Raw genomic sequence first — 19,963 nt, forward strand, 5'->3', positions numbered from 1 at the left:
TAAAAACCCAAGAATTAAAAGTAGTATTACCATAAAAATACATCAGTCCTCACATTTACATAAGAAGATTAATTTTAAATGTACTGTATCATAATACATTTAATGTATAATACATGAAAGAATATGTCTATCTCCGACATAATAAAATTTTCTGCTTTTAGGGTCAGGCTGTTATTTCATAAAAGAAGAATATGCAAATTATCAAGTAAGAATAGTGAAATATTAGTTTATCAAAAATGTAATTTTAAAGAAGAGCAATTTGGGGGTCAGCCTGGCAGCGTAGCGGTTAAGTTCGCACGTTCCACTTCGGCGGCCCGGGGTTCACCAGTTCGGATCCTGGGCGTGCATCTACTCACCGCTCATCAAGCCATGGGGAGGCAGCGTCCCACACAAAAGAGCTACAACTCTACAACTATGTACTGGGGCTTTGGGGAGAAAAAAGGAAAAAAAAAAAAAGAGGAAGATTGGCAACAGATGTTAGCACAGGGCCAAGCTTCCTCAAAAAAAAAAAAAAAGTAAGAGCAATTTGGTTTTCAGTGAGCTTAAATTTAGTTTTTTCCTCATACAAGATTGAAAAGTTATAAACTACAGTTACTCTATAACAAGTTTTGATTTCCTCTATTTCAGAATCAACAAATACGATTTTGACAATTGATAACCTATAAAAAAATTAAAGAGAAAAAGTTACTAAAAAAATTTAAAAACCTCGAGTTAGAGTGACTCCCCTAAACTTCTCCAAATGAAAAAAGTAGAGCACACTCCTTTTTCAAATCAAGTCAATCACTTTTCTTATTTCACTTTTTAAAAGAAAAATCTTGTTAGAACAAATTCATTAGATAATACTTACAACAATTCATCTAAAATACATAAATACATATCATTTTTTTTACCCAGTATACTTAGGCTCTCGGTCTGAAAAACTTTCTGGAGTGGAGGAAAGTAAATAACTAATAATTGTCCCATGATGGATCCAAGAACTGCATAGCAAAACATTTTATTACTGCAGAGTCCAATCTCAAACACAGACTTGGTCTGTTGGCAGAGCAGAGAGTTCAATTATTACTCCTTGTTCATGGAAACAACTTCTTTATTATTACATTCACCTCCAATTTTTAATAAGCTGAACTGAATTATACAATAGCAGTACCATGAAATCTCTTACTTTAACTATTATTTTGGAATAATTCAGATGGAATAAGGGTAAATTTTAAAGCAGCTTCTCTTTATCAAGAAAAGGCCTTTAAAAGAGCAATGTTATAAAAAATAAATTAAAAAAATAGAAAGAAAACTTACTGTAGCATTCCAAAATATAAGGAACTTTATTTATATATGATTATTTTACTAAATCATTTCTATCCATTCATTAAGGTAGATAATCTATAAAACTTTCTTGAAGAATGTACCTCGTTATGTGTGTACTGAAAAAGTAAAACTGCCTTTCACAAAACAAAAAATTAATACTATAGCACTTCTTCAAAAATTAGCCTAAATGAGTGACAATTCACTGTACTTGGAAAGTTCTAGCATGGCAAATGGTAACAGATATAGTTGAGGATTCATAAGGTGCTCTAAAATTGAAATGAATAGTCAAGCCTCAAATGGAACTAGTTTTCAAGAACAATATGCTCTGAAAAAGTATCACTAGGTTCTAGCCCATTATTTTCTATCAAAGCACAAAATCCATCAAGAAAAGGCAATCACACCTTAAGATATAATATGGGAAGAAATGCAAATTTAAAATGTCCTAAGTTTTGACATACTGGCAGAAGTAATGGAAAAAAATTAATAGGCACAAAATTGTTCTTGTACTTCTAACAATACTTTCTTCTAAAATGAGACTAATACTATCTTAACAGAACCCACGAGATTTGTCCTATGCTCAGATAATGTTAACTTGAACATTAGCTATAGGATATAGCTACAGATGATAAGAGAATGGAAAGAAGCAAGATCAAGCAACGACACCTGCGATTTACTGTGATATTCTGGTCAAAGCTAAGGCTTTTCTCCCCAAATGCACCCATCCCCATTTTGACATGCTTGTAGGCATGCTGTATCCGGGGCTACAAAATCAAGTGAAGCTGAAAACCCATAATCCTTGCCTACTTGCAATTAGACAGTGCTCTACCCAACTGAATCAGTCAGCTAAGATCACCTAAGCATACCTGGGATCTGGAACTTAGTGCGTTGAACATGTCGAAAAACACAAAGCATGTGAAAGTCATTGTTGTGTCTCGAGGTGTTATCACATTGTCTCGTAGCTGTCAAGATGAAAATATTATTTTCAGTGGCTGAATTTAACGGACAAATACTGCGTGCTTTAAAAAGGTTAATATTTTCTTTCTATTAGGATGAACCAGCTTTAGTCTAAGACACAAAACCTACAAGCTACCTAAATTTCTTATATGCCATTTAAATAAGTCACTCTATGAATAGCGTAGTCTACATAAAGGAAAAAGTCTTCTCACAAACCATATATTGGATATTAAAACAACCTAGTTTTTTGATGACTAAAGTATCTAATTTGATGACTAATATCACTAAAGTGATATTAAAGACTCAGATTTTCTAACTTCTCAAATTTTTATATACTAATTGTTTATTGTATACCTGATACGTCTCTGCAGATTTAAATTATTCTAATGACTCAGGAATTCTATTAACCCATAAAGACTGAAATCAAACTATTTTTAAATGATTTCATTATATTTTTCAAAGAGCTCTCCTAACGCTCCAGCCTTCACGTAACACACCAAAATAAGTGAGTCCTATCATACAGAATGCCTATTAACAAAGCAGCTTATCCAGTGAATATACCTCCCGCCAGAAGACAAACAAGGTCCCACAGACAATGATTATTGATGAAACAAGTATTTTAAGTATCAGGTTTTTGGTCAAAATGCTGTCCTTCCAGTTGCGTGGAGGTTTACGAATGACATCTTTATCCACTGGTTCTACTCCAAGGCTTTAAAACAAACAGAAAATTGAATTAATTTTAAGTTTTAAGGTTTGGATTTGTGACTTTCACAACCTCATTAACCTCAATTATCCAGGAAACCAAATGCTTTCTTATGGAAACAAAACACTGAATCATAAAGAAAACCTTCCCTATGAGTACTTGAAAATAACCACGGATTTTATCACTCTTTCCTTTTTCTCTTATTTATTTGGCACAGTTTGATAGAAATTTGAGAGTCATATTTCAAAAAATTGTCCAATTTCATTTACATATAAAGTTTGCTTATTTCAAATATGACCTGAAACACATGATGTACCAATTGGACTTTGAAGTATTTTTCATGCAAGGAGGTTTCGACTAGAATAATTTGTTGTAATGGCCACTGACATGTATCCCTCAACTACTCTTTGCATTGGGAAACAGTATCCATGGTCCCATTATTAAAAAGAAAATACTTAGATGCTTAGGTTCTCTAATACTTTCCCAAAGTCTCTAAAATTGACAAAAGAACCTAAACTAACAGCAATAACACTAAACTCAGAAATTTCTCCATTACATCTCAGTCTTAGAAACAAAAAACTTACTTCCTGAGGACAAGGACTACACCTGTTTCCCAATCTGTTCTCAACTTAAGGCAGGGCATCTAACACAGTGTAAAGGCACAGACCCATAACGCACAAATAAGCACTCAAAAAGAACAAATGACATGCACACATCACACAATTTATAACATACATGTTGCTGCAAAGAATTCCAATGCTATCCACGAATGAAGTCTTAAAACTTAATTTTCAGAATATCACACCTTTCTTGTCTTTCTAGTTTACACATGAAAAAAATCTTTTACCTCTGAGCTGGAGGTCCATCCATAATAATATTGATCCACAATATCTGCATGGCATTGAGAGGATTAGGAAAGTTCATTAATGTAGCCAATGAGATTAAAGTTAATGCTGCTATACTCCTGTTGAAAAAAGAAAGTCATTTAAAAAAATCTGTCAGCAGAGTATAATTCTTACTAATTTTATGATATCATTTTTTTAGCATTTAAAAATCTGATGTTACTACTGTGCTTTTTTAAAGGAAGCCTATATTTTCAAGTAACCTATGCTTCATTCATGTGAACATTGTGAAGCTATGAGTTAATTCTTAACGATCCATAGTATTTTAATAATAAAAGATTTTCAAGCTGTTTAGATAACAACAACAAATACAGAAAGATTTTTAAAATTGAGTTCAGAATAGCTGTTGTTACATAGCAGTTAACAGTTTCGATGACATTTTGGTAACTGTTTCTTGACTACAGAAAAGCCCTTCAACTTTTGGAAAAAGATACTAAGAGGAAACACTAAGATCTGACATTTCTTTCTTAGTTATTTCAGGAGCTATTAAATAAAACACAAGGTTTATATATTTTGATGATAATATAGATATCTAATTATCACATTTAGAACCAAAACAGTTATCATGCCATTTTAAATTTTAAGATAGAATTAATTTTCATTTTGGAAAACTTACATATGAACAACAGTCAGAAAGAGCCCAGAAGCTTCTAGGCATTCTGCCTGAATTCTAATTTTCATATAATTTATCTATAAGACCCATGGTGACAAACTTCTTGTAAACTTACGTGCTCAGTTGGAATCTAACAAAATTTTTAATGTTATTATAAATCCCTTTACCCTCTTCAATTGCAGACCTGAAATTTAAAAACAAAATTAAGTGAGAAAATATTATCACACAAAAATAAAGATATATCCATACTAACATACTGTGGAGCTAATTTTGAAAACAAATTTCCAACTGATATAACATACACATCACTAAAAGAATCTATTATTTTCTCCAAATAATTAAGATTAGAAAAAATTATGAAAACATTATTCTAGCAAGGAATTAAAGTCAAGCCTGCTAACCTCTACCTAAACTAATTTCATTATACAACATTAAAATTCTTATTCTTAAGAAGATATTTCAACATTAAAATAATATATTGTCTTTCTACAAGACAATACCACACACTTATAATACTAAAATAATGATCTTCTTTACCCCTCCAAGTTTATTTTTCTTAAAGGTATAAGATGCATGCATGGTAAGGGGTTAAATTAATGTATGTCAGGAATTAAGTGAGATAAGAACTATAGAATTTATGCTATTTGTTGCTCCTACACACAGATATATGTTGTAGCAGAATTATATAAAGAATACGGTTTACAAAGATTCATGTTAATTCTCTCATTCATTTGGCTGAATCTAGGAAAATATGTGTTTTTAAAACAACTTCCCCTTTCTTCCAAGATTTCTATACAATTCTAAGAATGGAAAGAAAAAAATCTTACATCCTTACAAGAGCTTGGCAATTCTGAGTCCTGAGCTCCCACATGCTCCACCTTAGTCCACAATGGGTTCATGAAGCACGTAATTAGCACATATCACTGAACTGAGTAAGACTCAGGTCATTCAATAGGTGATTATCAAAAAACTGGATTCAAGTGACCCCCACCTGATCACTGTAAAACTGACACCACCAGGTATTACATAAGAATCTTAAATCAATTACAAACTGTGGCTGAAACAGACAAAGCTATTCAAACTTAATAAATTGTCATTGACAACATGAACAAATACTGACATAACGAAATAGGTACGGATGAGAACTTGATTATCTTATTGTAAGGCCATGCACACGCACATTTCTGAGCCTAAATTTAACTAGAATAAAGGCCCCATGAAGGTCAGCTGCTGTACTACTACACTAGCGGCCAGAAAGATATGACACTTGGCTAGCACTCGGTAAATATTTCTTAAATGAATGGCCCTGCCACTTACGAAGTCCTTTCCATTCCATACAAATAATTTTCTCCAAAACTACACACTAGGCCATAAAACAAGATTAATTAACCTAGTAAAATAGTTCATCCAATGTTTAAATACTGCCAATTCTTTTCCAGTTGAATTGTCTGAGATGGGAGAAGATTTTCTGAGGCACATCCACTGAAACAAAACTTACATTATGGTTTGGAAATCATCATCCACCAGGATCATGTCTGCTGCCTCTTTGCAAACATCTGTGCCGGTCTGACCCATTGCCACTCCAATGTCTGCAGCCTTTAGAGCAACTGCATCATTTACTCCATCTCCTGTCATGGCTACAACTGACCCATTCTTCTGTAGAGACTGGAGTTGGGGAGGGGAGAAGGGGAGGAGGGAGGAATTCTGATAAAAGTGTTGCTTCCAGACAGACAAAGGGATAAACAAATCTTCTCTATTTTTTTCACAAAAATCAAGCTTGGAAATAATATAGACTACCAATTTTTCAATAAACATCAATATATGGAGGTCTTAAAACAAAGCTTAGAAAAAGATGCTATTAACAGTCACATGTGTGAGAACTATATGTCTCAAGTCTGATCTAAAGTCAACTACACAGTGGTTCTCAGGGGCAATTTTACCACCTAAGGGACATCTGGCAGTGTGTGAAGACATTTTTGATCGTCATGACTTGGGGGATGCTACTGGCATCTAGAAGGTGGGGGTCAGGGATGCTGCTAAACATCCTACAATTCATAGGACAGCCCCTCACAATGAAGAATTATTCAGTCCAAAATGTCAACAGCACTAAGATTGAGAAACTCGGACCTAATACAATGGAGGACTATCATGATTAGTAACTGAAGTCCACTAAATAATGAACACTATGTCAGGTGCTTTATATACATCTGACTAATATATACAAATAACATGGCCTTTTAAATATTGTTCACACTCATAACATTTTTTACTTCTTGCTCTATTTATTCAGTTTCTAATTTGGCTATGGACTCCTGTCAGAACATACTTCTACACTGTTCAATTGTTTAAAGGATGTATTTGCAGATATTTCATTAAAGTTTTCTTCTACATATTCCTTTGCTAACTAAATTCTCTATTAGTGTTTCCATTTCAGGCTTTAAGAAAAAGAAAAATCACCTGTTTTGCTTCACAATACTTCTGACATTAATGCTTTATCAATACTATCAATACAATCAATAGTAATGCAAACATAACGAAAGACAAGAAGTAGCTTTTTGAATACAGAGATAAAACAATCTGATTCTTAGAGACCCACCTTAATAATTTTCATCTTGTGCCTTGGACTAGCTCTGTAAAATACTGCAACCTGTTAAAACACAGGATACGCTAAAAATCTTCAATGTTAAGAAATATCAGAATAACCTATGCACTTATAACTAACAATTTTTTTAAATTATCAATTTAAACATTTAATCTGCCACCGAGATCAAGCTTAACAATATGCCATGTTTGTTAAGATACTCATATGACACGGTCATTTCAAACTTGACCAAAGGTACCACAGGAAATATACAATCTAAATAAGTTATTCAATTTATTCCATTATGTTTAAGCTCTGAAGAGAAAACGGCCTTACTCTTGAAATGTTTCAGAGACGGATGAAGGAAAAGCTCTCTCTTGCATCTGTTTCCTCATGACACTGGCATACAACTAAAACAGTTTTCTCCTTTTGTTCTGTCTTCAGGAGAGACAAAGAACAGCTGTTCCTCAGTGTCTGTAGAGCCTTTTTTTTTTTTTTTTAAACAGTGTCAGTGTCTGCTTTTTCTCTTTTATTCAGGTTAATTCATTAGGCTCTCCCCCATTATATCTCCAACTGCTTATATGATCTTATCTCTCCAACCCGTATATTTAATCGCTTTTTCTGATCTGATCTTCTGGTCTCCTGAAACCCTTTCACTGTACCTCAAAGTCAGTCATCAACAAAATCCCCTGTATCCTCCACTCTTTTCCACATTACCCTAACCTAATTTTTCCACAAAACACGGGCCATACCTACAGTCCACTCAAAGAGTACCACCAGGAGAGCCTAGAGGGAGGTAAGTGTCCTCCATTCTCTTTATTCATAAAACCTCAGTTTTGAATGTCACATGAGATTACACTTCCCTCTAAATTCAGGTATTCACTGCTCCAGAGGTCACTCCCCCATGTTTCACAAAGATTTTAACTTCTGTCTCACTGTCACCCTCTCCAACAACACTTCCAAGTCATGGTGATTTTACCATCCACATAACACACCACTCTCTTTCCTACTATCCTAGAGGGTTAGTTCATACTAGTTTTCTGTCCTCATATTTCCAGTTTATCCCGTTCTCCAATCTCACTCTCAACTGACAACCTTGTTTCCTGCTTCAAAGAAAACAGAATCAGAAGAGAATTTCCACAATTCCCACTATCCAGTATTTGTATCCATGCACTGTCCTTTCCTTCTCTCCTTTTACTACAGATGAACTGAATATGCTTCTAGTGAATATCAAATATTCCACCTTCTTACCTATTTAAGATCACTGCTCCAGAAATTCTCCCCCCTTACATCAAAATTTTCTCCTCACTGCTGCATCTTTAACATCAGTATACAAATATGTTGGTATTCCATCAATTTAAATAAAACAAAAATTTCCCCTTTCACCTGCCACCCTACATTTCCCCTTCTCTTCATAGCAAAACCCCTCTAGGGAGTTGCCTACACTTGCCATCTCGCATTTCTCCCTTCCCATTCTCTCCTGAATCCATCCCAATCAGGTTGTTACCACCACCTCTGCACTGAAACCCCTATTCAAGAGTACCAAAGACCTCCCCACATTGCTAACACCAATAGTCATATCTTATCTGACTTAACCTCTCAGCAGCACCCTAACATAGCTGATAACTCCCTCCTCCTCAAACACCTTCTTCTCTTGGCTTCCATGACCACCATATACTCTCCTGGTCTTCCTCCTACCTTTCCGGCTGCTCCTCTTGTGCAGGTTCCTCCAGACCTCCCTGAAGTCTGAATGCTGGAATATTCCAGGAGTCAGTCCTTGGACTCTTCTCTATAAGAGGTCTAAGAATCCCCTACCTCTCCCTAGGTGATCTCATCCAGCCTTAAAGATTTGGATTTTATTTATATGCATTTTTATCTCCAGCCCAGAACATCTTTTCTGAAATCCAGATACATGAAACTAATCCACCGACCTACTCCACATTTCCTCTTGGATGTCTCATCTCAGACTTAAACATATCCCAAACTGAACCCCTATAATTTCCAAAAAAATGTGCTCCTTCATATCCGCTGCTAATGGCAAGTACATCTTTGCAGTAGCTCAGGCTCTAAATTTTGGGAGCCATTCTTGATTCCTGCTTTTTTCTCACATGCCACCAGCAGTTTGACAGCAAATCCCACTGGCTCCATCCTCAAACATATCCAGAATTCAACCCCCTTAATCTGAATTCACTGCCAACACCCTGGGCCAATATCTCTGAACTGACTTTCTTATTTCCGCCCTTGCCTCCTGCAGTCTATTCTCAACACAGTGGCCAGAATGAAACTGTTAAAACAGAAGTCAGATCACATCTGTCCTCTGCTCAAAACTCTCTGATGACTTCCCATCTCCCTCAGAATGAGTGCCAAAGTCTTTGATTATCTACCAAGTCCCGTATGAAGTACATGTCCCCTCCCCTGTCATTAACATTTTCCCAGGTGAGCTGCACTGGCCTCCTCACTGTTCCTGAAACGTGCCAGGCAGGCTCTCCTCAAGGCCTTTGCCTCTGTGTTCCCTTGGTCTGGGGTGCTACTCCCTCAGATTTCATATGGCCCGCCCCTTGTGTCAAATAGTACCTTCTCAGTGAGGCCTTTCCTAGTCATGTTATCTAAAAATTTCAATCTCCCTCTTCAATCTTTCATATCTCTCTTTCCTGCTTTTTTCGGCATTCTTTAGCACTTATCTAACATAATACATATTTACTTATCTTAGACTAAAAGCTCCATGAAGGCGGAGAATTTTGCCCTGTTCCTCTAGTGCTCTATAAATACATATAAAATGAATGAATAAATCTAAGTACCATCGTAAAGACTGTTCTCAGGTTCTCTCCTAATTTTAATAAAAGTCTAAAACAAAAGAGAATTACATTCTTAGGCAAATGACTCAGTTTAACTATAATATCACATTACTGATTATCCCTAGGTTCTCTAGATAACCATGAATCACACAACTCATATTGGGAGAATATTCTTCCTTCAAAAAATGTTCAAAAATCTATTGAGAAACTTTAGTGTGTCTTATAAAGCACTAAACTACACATGTATTTAAAGTATACTGGTTACCTTCTAAGTGGAAATTCTACATTACTGCAGAAATTAATCATGTAGCACACAGCACCGAAGAACAAGAGTGTTTAGCAAAGGCTGCAGATCTTACAGAATATTTAAATAAAAGGCTAATTACAAATACTCAGGTTATATAGAGTAAACTTTTGCCTTTGTTCTCCTGCAAATCATTTGAACCACTGCAAATCACTCCTTTATAGCCACTACGGGTTATCACCAACAACAGCAGTGAGGATGACAAGCCAATTGTTGGACTGAAAGCATAGTTCTTTTGTAGAATAACAACTTATTTGGCATGCATCCAGTACACCTATTACTTGATATGAGATTTTAGCATTTCATAGCTGTGATGGCAACTCAAAAATAAGAGCAGCTGCTTTGAGACTAAGCAGATCTCAATGCAAAGCTGAAGACTCACTTGGTGTTTTACACGTGATACATAAGATTGCACAGAGTAAAATTTGTTCTTAAAACACAAAGATGAGCAGGTCAATTTTTTAGTTGAGTAAAAATATTGAAATTTAGTGACACAGAATTATGGCCTGGAGAAATTAGATACTAAAAACAAACAAACACACCAAAAAGAAATGACTAAAAATTGAACTATCTCATTATATATCCCAGAGCTAGGATTAAACTTGGGGGTAACTGAATTTCCTCTATTCATAATCTTTTCACCTTTATGTCTGTTTCTCTACCTAGAAAAGGGGAATACACTGACTAAAGATAAGCACATAATGAAATCACTGTCGTTTAGAAGCAGGAGAGGAGAAGACAGGATGAGGATGATAGGATGGTAAAAAGACAGTGGGAAAGAAGTAGAACTTTGTCAGACAAGGAGCGAGTTTAGGGAATAATATGGGAGGGAAAGGTAAAAATCACCAAAGGGAGGGGAAAAGGCTATTTTCAGAAGGAACCTGCAAGAGTATTTTTCTCTTCTCATGGGTCTTTCTTTGCAGTGTCATGTTAGAGGTCAGTACTCACAGTTCTTTTGATCAATGTTAACAGACAAGGAGTCCAAGGGAAAGGAAGTTATGAAAATAAGAAAGTAGGAAAATGTTAAAGGAGGGGTTAGTGAAAAAAGTGTTCCTGGCATTAAAATAACCTGCCAAAAGTCCCCAAATCTTCCAGGACAGATAAAAAGATACCTGACACATTGAAGAAAAAATAGGTGACTGAAATAAGTCTCTAAAACCTACCAAAAATTAAACACAAATTGGGATTATATTACAGGAACTTGGTTAATAGGTTCAATAGAAATACAAATGGAGGTACTGCTATAAAAAACGAAGAAGAAAAGAGGATGTCCACTTTTATCAATGGGAAAGATAGGACACACTGGAAGAAATAAAAAACACCGAGCACTCCCAGATGGACTTCACAAATAATTAAGCAAAATTCAGTTTCTATATTACTTTTTAATTGACTCGAGGTCAAAAAGACAGAGAAACGTTAAGAGATCTGGAATGTGTGATTAAATCATGGAAAGAGGAAAGCTGAAAAACATTTTAATGAGGAACAGAATTAATATGATTTTAGTACATATGGGAAAACCCCAGTGAGCTGGCAATTTAGAAGAAAAGTGTTTGTTTGTAACACTAATAAAAGAAAAGCTATTCAAACTGATCTGAAGTAAAAGCCTAAGACCAAGTATACATATTGTCTATAAGAGATTTACATGAACGCAAGGTGAAGTGGGGAAAAGAAGCTGGGGTGGACGTTCGGGGACACAGAGAGGTGGGGAGTCCAGCTAAGCTCAAAAGACTAAAAAATTCATTAATAATATTTGGAGAAAAGACTTAGGTATTCAAAAGACATGAAATATCTGGAAGGAAGCCCTGGTATTTATGAAATTCCTCTTTAGAGTAGGATAACTTTAAGCAAGTCAATGAGCTTCTCACAAGGCTTAGGTTTTATATTGTTTTAATCTCTTTGGAATAGCATCAGGGTATCTGCCATAATTAATGCACAAAAACTCTTGTGGAAAAAGACCAATGATGTAATTTGTCCAGGCTGATGATGCAATTTGCTTCTTCCTTCTCTAACTACCTTTAAGTTGGTTTTCAGAATTCATTAGCACTCTTAACAGAGAGCCAGAGAACGAACTGAAGAAAGCAAATAAAATGAAATTTCAAACGTCAGTTTCACTACTCGTTAGCATCTCTGGGAAAAGGTTTGAAAGAAAAGGTTGAACGAATGTCTAATGGGAAAATGTTTAATTAACTGCAGATTTCACATATATTTACTAATGTACACTCTGTCCCAATATCCCCGGGGAACCCAATACAGGATTTATTCTTTCAGAAATAAATGTCAGGAAGAAAATATCAGGATAGGACACACACAAAAAGTTCTGTTCAAATACGCAAACACTTTCCCCACTAAATTTAAAACAAAGCAATACCTGCACTGCTCCCAGATGCTCTGAAAATAGCATTCATAAGTGATTAGAACTTGAGAAACAGAAAACGTGGACGAGCAAAATAGTGCATTTCTATTAGTAACTACATCTAAAATCTAACTGCAAGTGAGGCTGGAGGTCTAGGGACTTAATGCTACTGTATGAGGTGAAGTTTGTGGAAATATAAACTAAAACTTTTTCAAAGGACAATTCACCACACGTGTTAAGAGCTTTACAAATGTGTTGATCACTGGGGTCCAATCACTTCACATGTAGGAATTTATTCTCTAGAAATAACCAGAGATAAGTATAAAGTCTTATGTACAAAAATGTTCAGTGAATCAGTAAGCAACAGATGATGAAGTCTGGAGTCACAAAGACCTGGGTTCCAGTCCCAATGCCAATGCTACCAGTCACCAGCCCTGAGACTTCGGTAAAGTCTCCCAAGTTTTTGAGGCCTCAATTTCCATATCTGTAAAAATGGAGTTGCCTACCTTTTACAAGGTGGCTGTCAGGTGTAAACAGATAATGTATGTAATATATGCATTGCCCGGCACACAGTAAATGGTTGCTACTGTTACCATCCTTAAAGTATTATTTACAGTAAAAAAAATAAATAGAAGGTAAAATTTCAACAAGAAAATAGTTATATAACCATAAATTTGCCATGTATACCAAAGTATACCAAAGCAAAATATTGTGCAGCTATCAAAAACATATTTCATAAAAATAACTAATGATTTTAGGGATGCTGAAGTTACATTAAATGAATGTTCAGGTTTCAACACTATAAAATACCAACTGGTTTTGTTAAATTTAAAAAAAAAGACAGGGGTTACCTTATTTTATTATCTTGGATGCTCTGTGGGTGTATAACCTCTCAGTATCTGGACTGCATTACAGGCAGCTTGCATTGTAGCTCTTACTTTTCTCAGTTTTCCAATTTTTCTACAAGGAGCATATAGTACTAACTCATAAATTTTCTAATCAGAAAAAAGTATTATAAAAAGACAAGCTTTAAGTTAAGATGTGGAAATAATTTTTGAAAATTCAGTGTTCATGGCTGGGTCAGTGGCGTAGCGGTTAAGTTCGCGCGCTCTGCTTCAGTGGCCTGGGATTGGCAGGTTTGAGTCCTGGGCGCGGACTGACACACTGCTCATCAAACCATGCTGTGGTGATGTCCCACACATAAAACAGAGAAAGATCGTCAACATACGTTAGCTTAGGGCCAATATTCCTCACAAAAAAAAAAAAAAATTCAGCATTCTAAAGATATAACTTGCAGTTGTGAGTGTAAAATAAGTGAAGTTAAGAAGGTAGCACATTTTTGTACTGTCAATGAATTGCTAGAAAATGGCTAATAAATGCCAGATAATAAGCACTTATTTTAAAGGACATACAAATATACGTGCATAAACAAGTCAAGCAACAATGAGTACAAAAAATCTGAACTGTCAACAACTTGGATGCAAGAATGCTGCCTACCTCTTATGGAGCCCTTCCTATGGGATTTGTGTACCCCCAAATCAGGCTTTGTTAAGCCCCCTCAAAGCATCCCAAGACAATTAAATAAGTTAATCTCACACCAGGGAACTTGGCTCTAAACAAGTTACTGTACTGTAGGACATGAAATACCATTTTTTCCTCTAAATAATTAGTTAGAAATGCATTACAATCAAAGCTAAAAAGGCATTTCAATGAAAAAAGGAGGTTTTCTTGAAAAATTTATTTAAACTAAAAAAAAAAAGGACAATCTTTTCAACAGATGGTGCTGGAACAACTGAACATCCACATGCAAAAAAATGAACCTTAAACCATTTCTCACAACATATGCCAAAATTAATTCAAAATGGATCACAGACCTTAGTGCAAAACCCAAAAATAAGACTTCTAGAAGAGGGGCCAGCCCGGTGGCGCAAGCAGTTAAGCACGTGCTCCGCTGCGGCGGCCCGGGGTTTGCCGGTTCAGATCCCGGGAGCGCACCGCTTATCAAGCCATGCTGTGGCGGCATCCCATATAAAGTGGAGGAAGATGGGCATGGATGTTAGCCCAGGGTCAGTCTTCCTCAGCAAAGAGAGGAGGATTGGCAGATGTTAGCTCAGGGCTGATCTTCCTCACAAAAAAAAAAAAAAAAAAAAAAGGACTTCTAGAAGAAAACATAAGAAATCTTTGTGACCTTGGATGAGGCAAATAGTCCTTAGATAAGCCATCAAAAGCATGAGCCATAAAAGAAAAAAATGATAAACTGGACTTCAGTAGAATTTAAAACTTCTGCTCTTTGAAATACAGTGTTAATATAACAAAAAGATAAGCAACAGACTATGAAAAAATATTTTCAAATCAAATATCTGATAAAGGACTTGTACCATATTGTATTATATTAACAACTCTCAAAATTCAGTAAGAAAATAAACTCAATATTTTAAAAGTAGGCAGGGCAGACACTTCACTAAAGATATACTACTGAATGGCAAATAAGCACACGAAAAGATACTCAACATCATTAGTTGTGGGAGAAATGCAAATTAAAACCACAATAAGATACCACTATATACCAGTTAGAATACAGGATGGGGGAACTGACAATCCCATGTGCTGGTGAGGATGCAGAGCAATTGCAACTTTCAAACATTGCTGGTAGGAATGTGAAATAATAAAGCCACCTTTTAAAACAACTTGGCAGTTTCTTACAGAGTTAAACATACCTTAACCATATAACCCAGCAATTACCCTTAGGAATTTACTGAAGAGAAATGAAAATTTATTTTCATACAAAAATCTATACACAAATGTTTATAGTAGTTTTATTCACAATCGGCAAAAACTGGAAATAATCCCTATGTCTTTAAACTGGTGAATAGGTAACATACACCCATACAGTGGAATACTACTCAGCAATAAACAAAAAAAAACTACTAATACACACAAACAACATGGATAAATCTCAAATGCATTATGCTAACTGAAAGCAGCAGATTCAAAAGCCTCATACTATATGACTCCATTTTTACAGCATTCTAGAAAAGCCAAAACTATAGGGACAGAAAACAAATCAGTGGTTGCCAAGTGCTGGACGTAGAGGGAGGAGTTGACTGTAAAAAGGCACAAGAGAATTTTGGGGTATGATGGAACTGTTCTATATCTTGACTGTGGTGATGGTTACGAGACCACATGTATTTGTCAAAACTTAGAACCATACATTAAAAAGAGTGAATTTTATTGTATGTAAATGATAACTCAACTTTTTAAAAAAGCATTACATACTCATGCTACAACTAAAATACAACAAAAGGGTAAGAAGTATAAAGTAATGGTCCTCTCCACTCTATACTTTATAAATACAATACAACTTGTTAATTTCCATAGTACCTTCCCCAGAGGTCTTGCACTGATATTCATAATGATCACATCATAAATACTCTCAATGATAAGACTCATTTCAATGATAAGATTCATGATTTGGACCAACAAATTTGAATAACAGGTTCATTAAAATAGCAGTAGAAATGGCAGCACTTAGAATAAGCCCTTTCAGTCTAAAAGGTTTCAGTTTAGGCCTACCTTCGGTACTATTTGTGAAAGCTGTGGGACCTCCATTGCATCTATTTCTTCTCCTGAGACTGACTGGGAAGTTTTTGAATACAATCCCAGACGACTAGCTAAAGTGAAATTGGAGAGAAAACATAATCAATCAATTGGGTTTGCTTGACAGGCTAGTCAACATAGTGCTCATTTAATACATGTCATCCACTCTCTTTTTAAGTATAAAATATCTTTACCATCAAGGGATCACAAGACAAACTACTGGTAAGATAAACCTATCTGAATTAGTAAATAGTCTGGAGTTTTCTGTTTGTTTTATTTTTTTTTTTAATTTAAGAATAGAGAGTTTTCACAATTTAACCTACCATACCTAAGAACTGAAACAAGGCCAACCAGGTTCTGCTCAGCAGTTTTTTTAAATAATTTTATTTATTTTTTTTTCCCCCAAAGCCCCAGTAGATAGTTGTACATCATAGTTTCACATCCTTCTAGTTGCTGTACGTGGGACGCGGCCTCAGCATGGCCGGAGAAGCAGTGCGCCGGTGCGCGCCTGGGATCCGAACCCGGGCCGCCAGCAGCGGAGCGTGCGCACTTAACTGCTAAGCCACGGGGCCAGCCCTAGAGTACGTTTTAAGTAAAATATCCAAAGCCAGACAAAACAGTGGTGGATCTATGGTAATCATGTAGTTATATGTAAATGAAAATAAATGTTGGTAAGTTTTTCTAAGTATAATCTTCCCAACAATGTTATGTTTCTAGTGACATATTCTTCTTAGGTAACATAAAGTGTGAAACTCCTGTCCTAGTCTCTCTCCACATTAATAAAATCAGAATTAATGGACTTTTGCAAACTGTTTAAATTTATCAGTATGAATTATAGTTTACAGGCTCTGGGAGATTAACTTTCATGTCCATTTTTTTTCCTTTTACTTCTTAAGGTAATCTGAAATGGCATTCAAACAACATAGGCATACATATGATGAGACAACAGAAATATAGACACAAGCTATTTTCTTTCAAATTAGGTACAAGTCTGCTTTGAAAATTATACCCAAGTTGAAAGGAAAAACTAAATTTCACATTTCCTTTCACAGTCATGATCTAGTGCTTTTATCCATCAGCACAGTAACCTCACAATAACCTTCATTATGAGGCTAAAAATAATCAACTATCCTTTTGTGACTAAAATACATATGTGATTTCATAATGATTTAGTTATATATTTTCAATTACTAGCATTACTTTTTAAAATAAATTTTGCCCAAAATTTTATATAGGGTATGAGCAAACATGAGTCCATTTTAACTGTATAACTCAATATTATGTAAACACACTTCATGTCTAATGGTTCACAAAACTATGCACTGCAGTAATTTAAGAAAAACTATCAAAAACAAAAGGAAGCAGCCTAGCTATACCGATTGCAACTGCAGTCTCCTGTGAGTCTCCAGTAATCATTTTTATTGATACTCCAGAGGCAATAAGTGTTGTAACAGCTTCTTTCACACCAGTTCTAGGAGGATCAATGATTCCCACCAGGCCAAGAAATGTCAGCTGTCCCAGTTCAGGACCAGAAGCCAAAGCAAGAACTTAGGAAATAATAATAAAATCCAACAAAGAAAACGTAAGTCACAAAAACATTAGAATTTACTTGACAAAAGCTGGAGACAGTAACACTTCTCAAATAAATCACTTAAGACTATAATGTCATTGTAGTTATACAATCTTTAAAAATCAAAATTATTACATGCTAAGATATCCGAGTTTAATGGTTCTAGATATGGGGTTGCTTTAAGCTATTAAAAATTAAAAAGAATAAGCATAAAGAACCGTTAAGAATAGAAGGCAAGTGAGGAGTGAAAAAAATATTTTCATATAGTAACAACATACAGCTCCTTTCAACATGAACTATTGGCTCTTTAGAAAATATAATCAATTATTTGGAGAAACTATAGGTTTGCTGAGCTTTAAAGTCATTTTAAACAGACACATTTGAAGATGGCTTCTAATGTATCTTCATCTTTCCATTTTACACGTCTCTAGAACAATTCAATAGCTTGAAAAGAAGGCTGCATTAATTAACTATACACAACATGTAACAATTTTGTACATGAAAAACGCTGGGAGGAAAAGTTAATCTGTAAAGGGATCCTAAAACCACTAATACCAATAGTTTGGATTCTTGCACTCTTTCCATAACAATAACAGGTTTCTTATTTGTAACATTGGTTCTCTAAGAGTATATAAATAACATCACCATATCATTATTTATAGTTAGTTTTCTGTCATCCTTGGACACTTAAGATACAGCATAAAGTACCGTTCATTTTCAAATATCATTTACTTTATTCTCAGAATTCTAGAACCTCCAGTAGCTACCTTATGAGCCAAAGGGATACCCATCTGGGATAGTATTAGACTGAACAACTTACCAAATAGAAAACACAAAAAAGCACACAAACTAAACATATGTATCTCATGGAGAAACTGAAAAGTCCCAGAGAGATCATAGGAAGTATCGATTCTTATTCAAGCAGAAGGTATGGAGAATTACACATATGTGGAAAACCAAGGTTAGAGGCAAATAACTTCTATTTTTCCAATGTAAGAGTCATATACCTAACTCTTTATGTAGATGTGGGCCCCAAAGCTTTCCCCTAGAGGGAATGAACCACTTGACAGTCGCTGGTGTTGGAACAGAGGCAGATGGCAACAGAAGGAGACAGTGAGTATCAATTTGTGTGTCAGTAAATCCTAAGAAAGGGAGGTCAGCTCTTGGCCCTCACTCAGTAGAGGGGTGGTATTAGCCCAGAGGTTAGTATCCTGTATTTATTTCTTTGCTTCTTTAGCACAAATGAAGATCTAGTGCTAATGTTTGGGACAAGGGTAAGGTGGACCTTTTTCATGTGGAGCGTCCCCAACTAAAATGTAAAAACGCACTCATTTCAAAACTAAGGACCACATGTATTTTAAGAGACTTAAGTTTTATAAGATAAGTACTTATCAAGTTAAACTGAAAATCTTTCTGTTCTTCATTATGGTAATTTCAGAGGGGGGAGGAAAATGGAGCACAAGCAGAGGAAGAGGAAAAGACGCAAAGCAAATGACAAAGGACCAAAGTGTCTCCCAAAGCCCTGTGAAACAAAGATTTTTTTCTGCTACCAGCTCTTGTCTATTTCACGATGTTACACCACCAAACCACACATGCACAAACCTCCACAATCCTTCAGATGAAGCGAGTTAGTCAAAACAAAAAAGTGTGAAACCTCTGTTCCAAAAATTAAGGGATACAGGGAGTACATACCAGACCTTTAACACTCCTTCAGGGTCTCTATATCCAAGCCAACTTTGAAACTCTCCTGCTGTGAGCTGTTAAGAATAACAAAACTCTGCCCTCAAATAAAGCCACAAGAATAGCTTTCTCTTGCTCAAGTGAACCACAAATAAGAATATTTTTTACATAACTTGTTTTCTCCTCCCAGGAATTGTAGTGTTTCACTTCCAGTTTGTAAAAATAATAAAATTAAGGAAGGCAACTCTTCCAACTTCCTTGAGAGAGACTGCGTATGTATATATATTCCCCACAAGCCAGATGACTATCTAGAAGGTAAATATCAGGTATGGCCCCAACCCCTGCCTGTTCAATCCTACACATGGTGTCCCTGGGAGAAGTGGCCTGATGTGTGTGTGCAGAGCAGGTCCTCTCTCCCCGCCACTGGTCAGCAGCATATGCACAAGCAGAATCTGGGCACTTCTTTACCTCTCTGGTGAAGGGCAAGGGAAGGGAGTCAGCAAATGAGGAACAAGTAAGCAATCACCTCAGTTTAAAGAACAAATTAGAAGCTTAAGACTTCAATATTTAGCAAGGCATTTTAGATCTTTTAACAAATAAGATAGTCAA

General features: G+C 35.6%; 1 protein-coding gene across 6 annotated transcripts in view; it reads right to left on the bottom strand.

Moving 5' to 3' along the window:
- Positions 1–19,963, bottom strand: part of ATP2C1 (ATPase secretory pathway Ca2+ transporting 1) — a 138,024-nt gene that overhangs the window by 17,497 nt on the left and 100,564 nt on the right. For 3 of the 6 annotated variants that reach the window (XM_014789652.2, XM_014789643.2, XM_004419378.3), the window contains 9 exons: positions 17,481–17,651; positions 16,081–16,178; positions 7,071–7,121; positions 5,973–6,139; positions 4,590–4,658; positions 3,807–3,923; positions 2,818–2,965; positions 2,166–2,261; positions 891–1,032 (listed from right to left, as the gene is read on the bottom strand). In XM_014789652.2, the coding sequence (XP_014645138.1) occupies positions 891–1,032; positions 2,166–2,261; positions 2,818–2,965; positions 3,807–3,923; positions 4,590–4,658; positions 5,973–6,139; positions 7,071–7,121; positions 16,081–16,178; positions 17,481–17,651 (1,059 nt within the window). The remainder of the gene's footprint in view (positions 1–890; positions 1,033–2,165; positions 2,262–2,817; positions 2,966–3,806; positions 3,924–4,589; positions 4,659–5,972; positions 6,140–7,070; positions 7,122–16,080; positions 16,179–17,480; positions 17,652–19,963) is intronic. The other 3 variants (XR_015552173.1, XM_087430569.1, XM_087430568.1) reach the window with 2 other exon arrangements.

This window comes from Ceratotherium simum, chromosome 5 (assembly GCF_057802395.1).
Source record: "Ceratotherium simum simum isolate JZ-2026a chromosome 5, ASM5780239v1, whole genome shotgun sequence".
Lineage (NCBI taxonomy): Eukaryota > Metazoa > Chordata > Mammalia > Perissodactyla > Rhinocerotidae > Ceratotherium > Ceratotherium simum.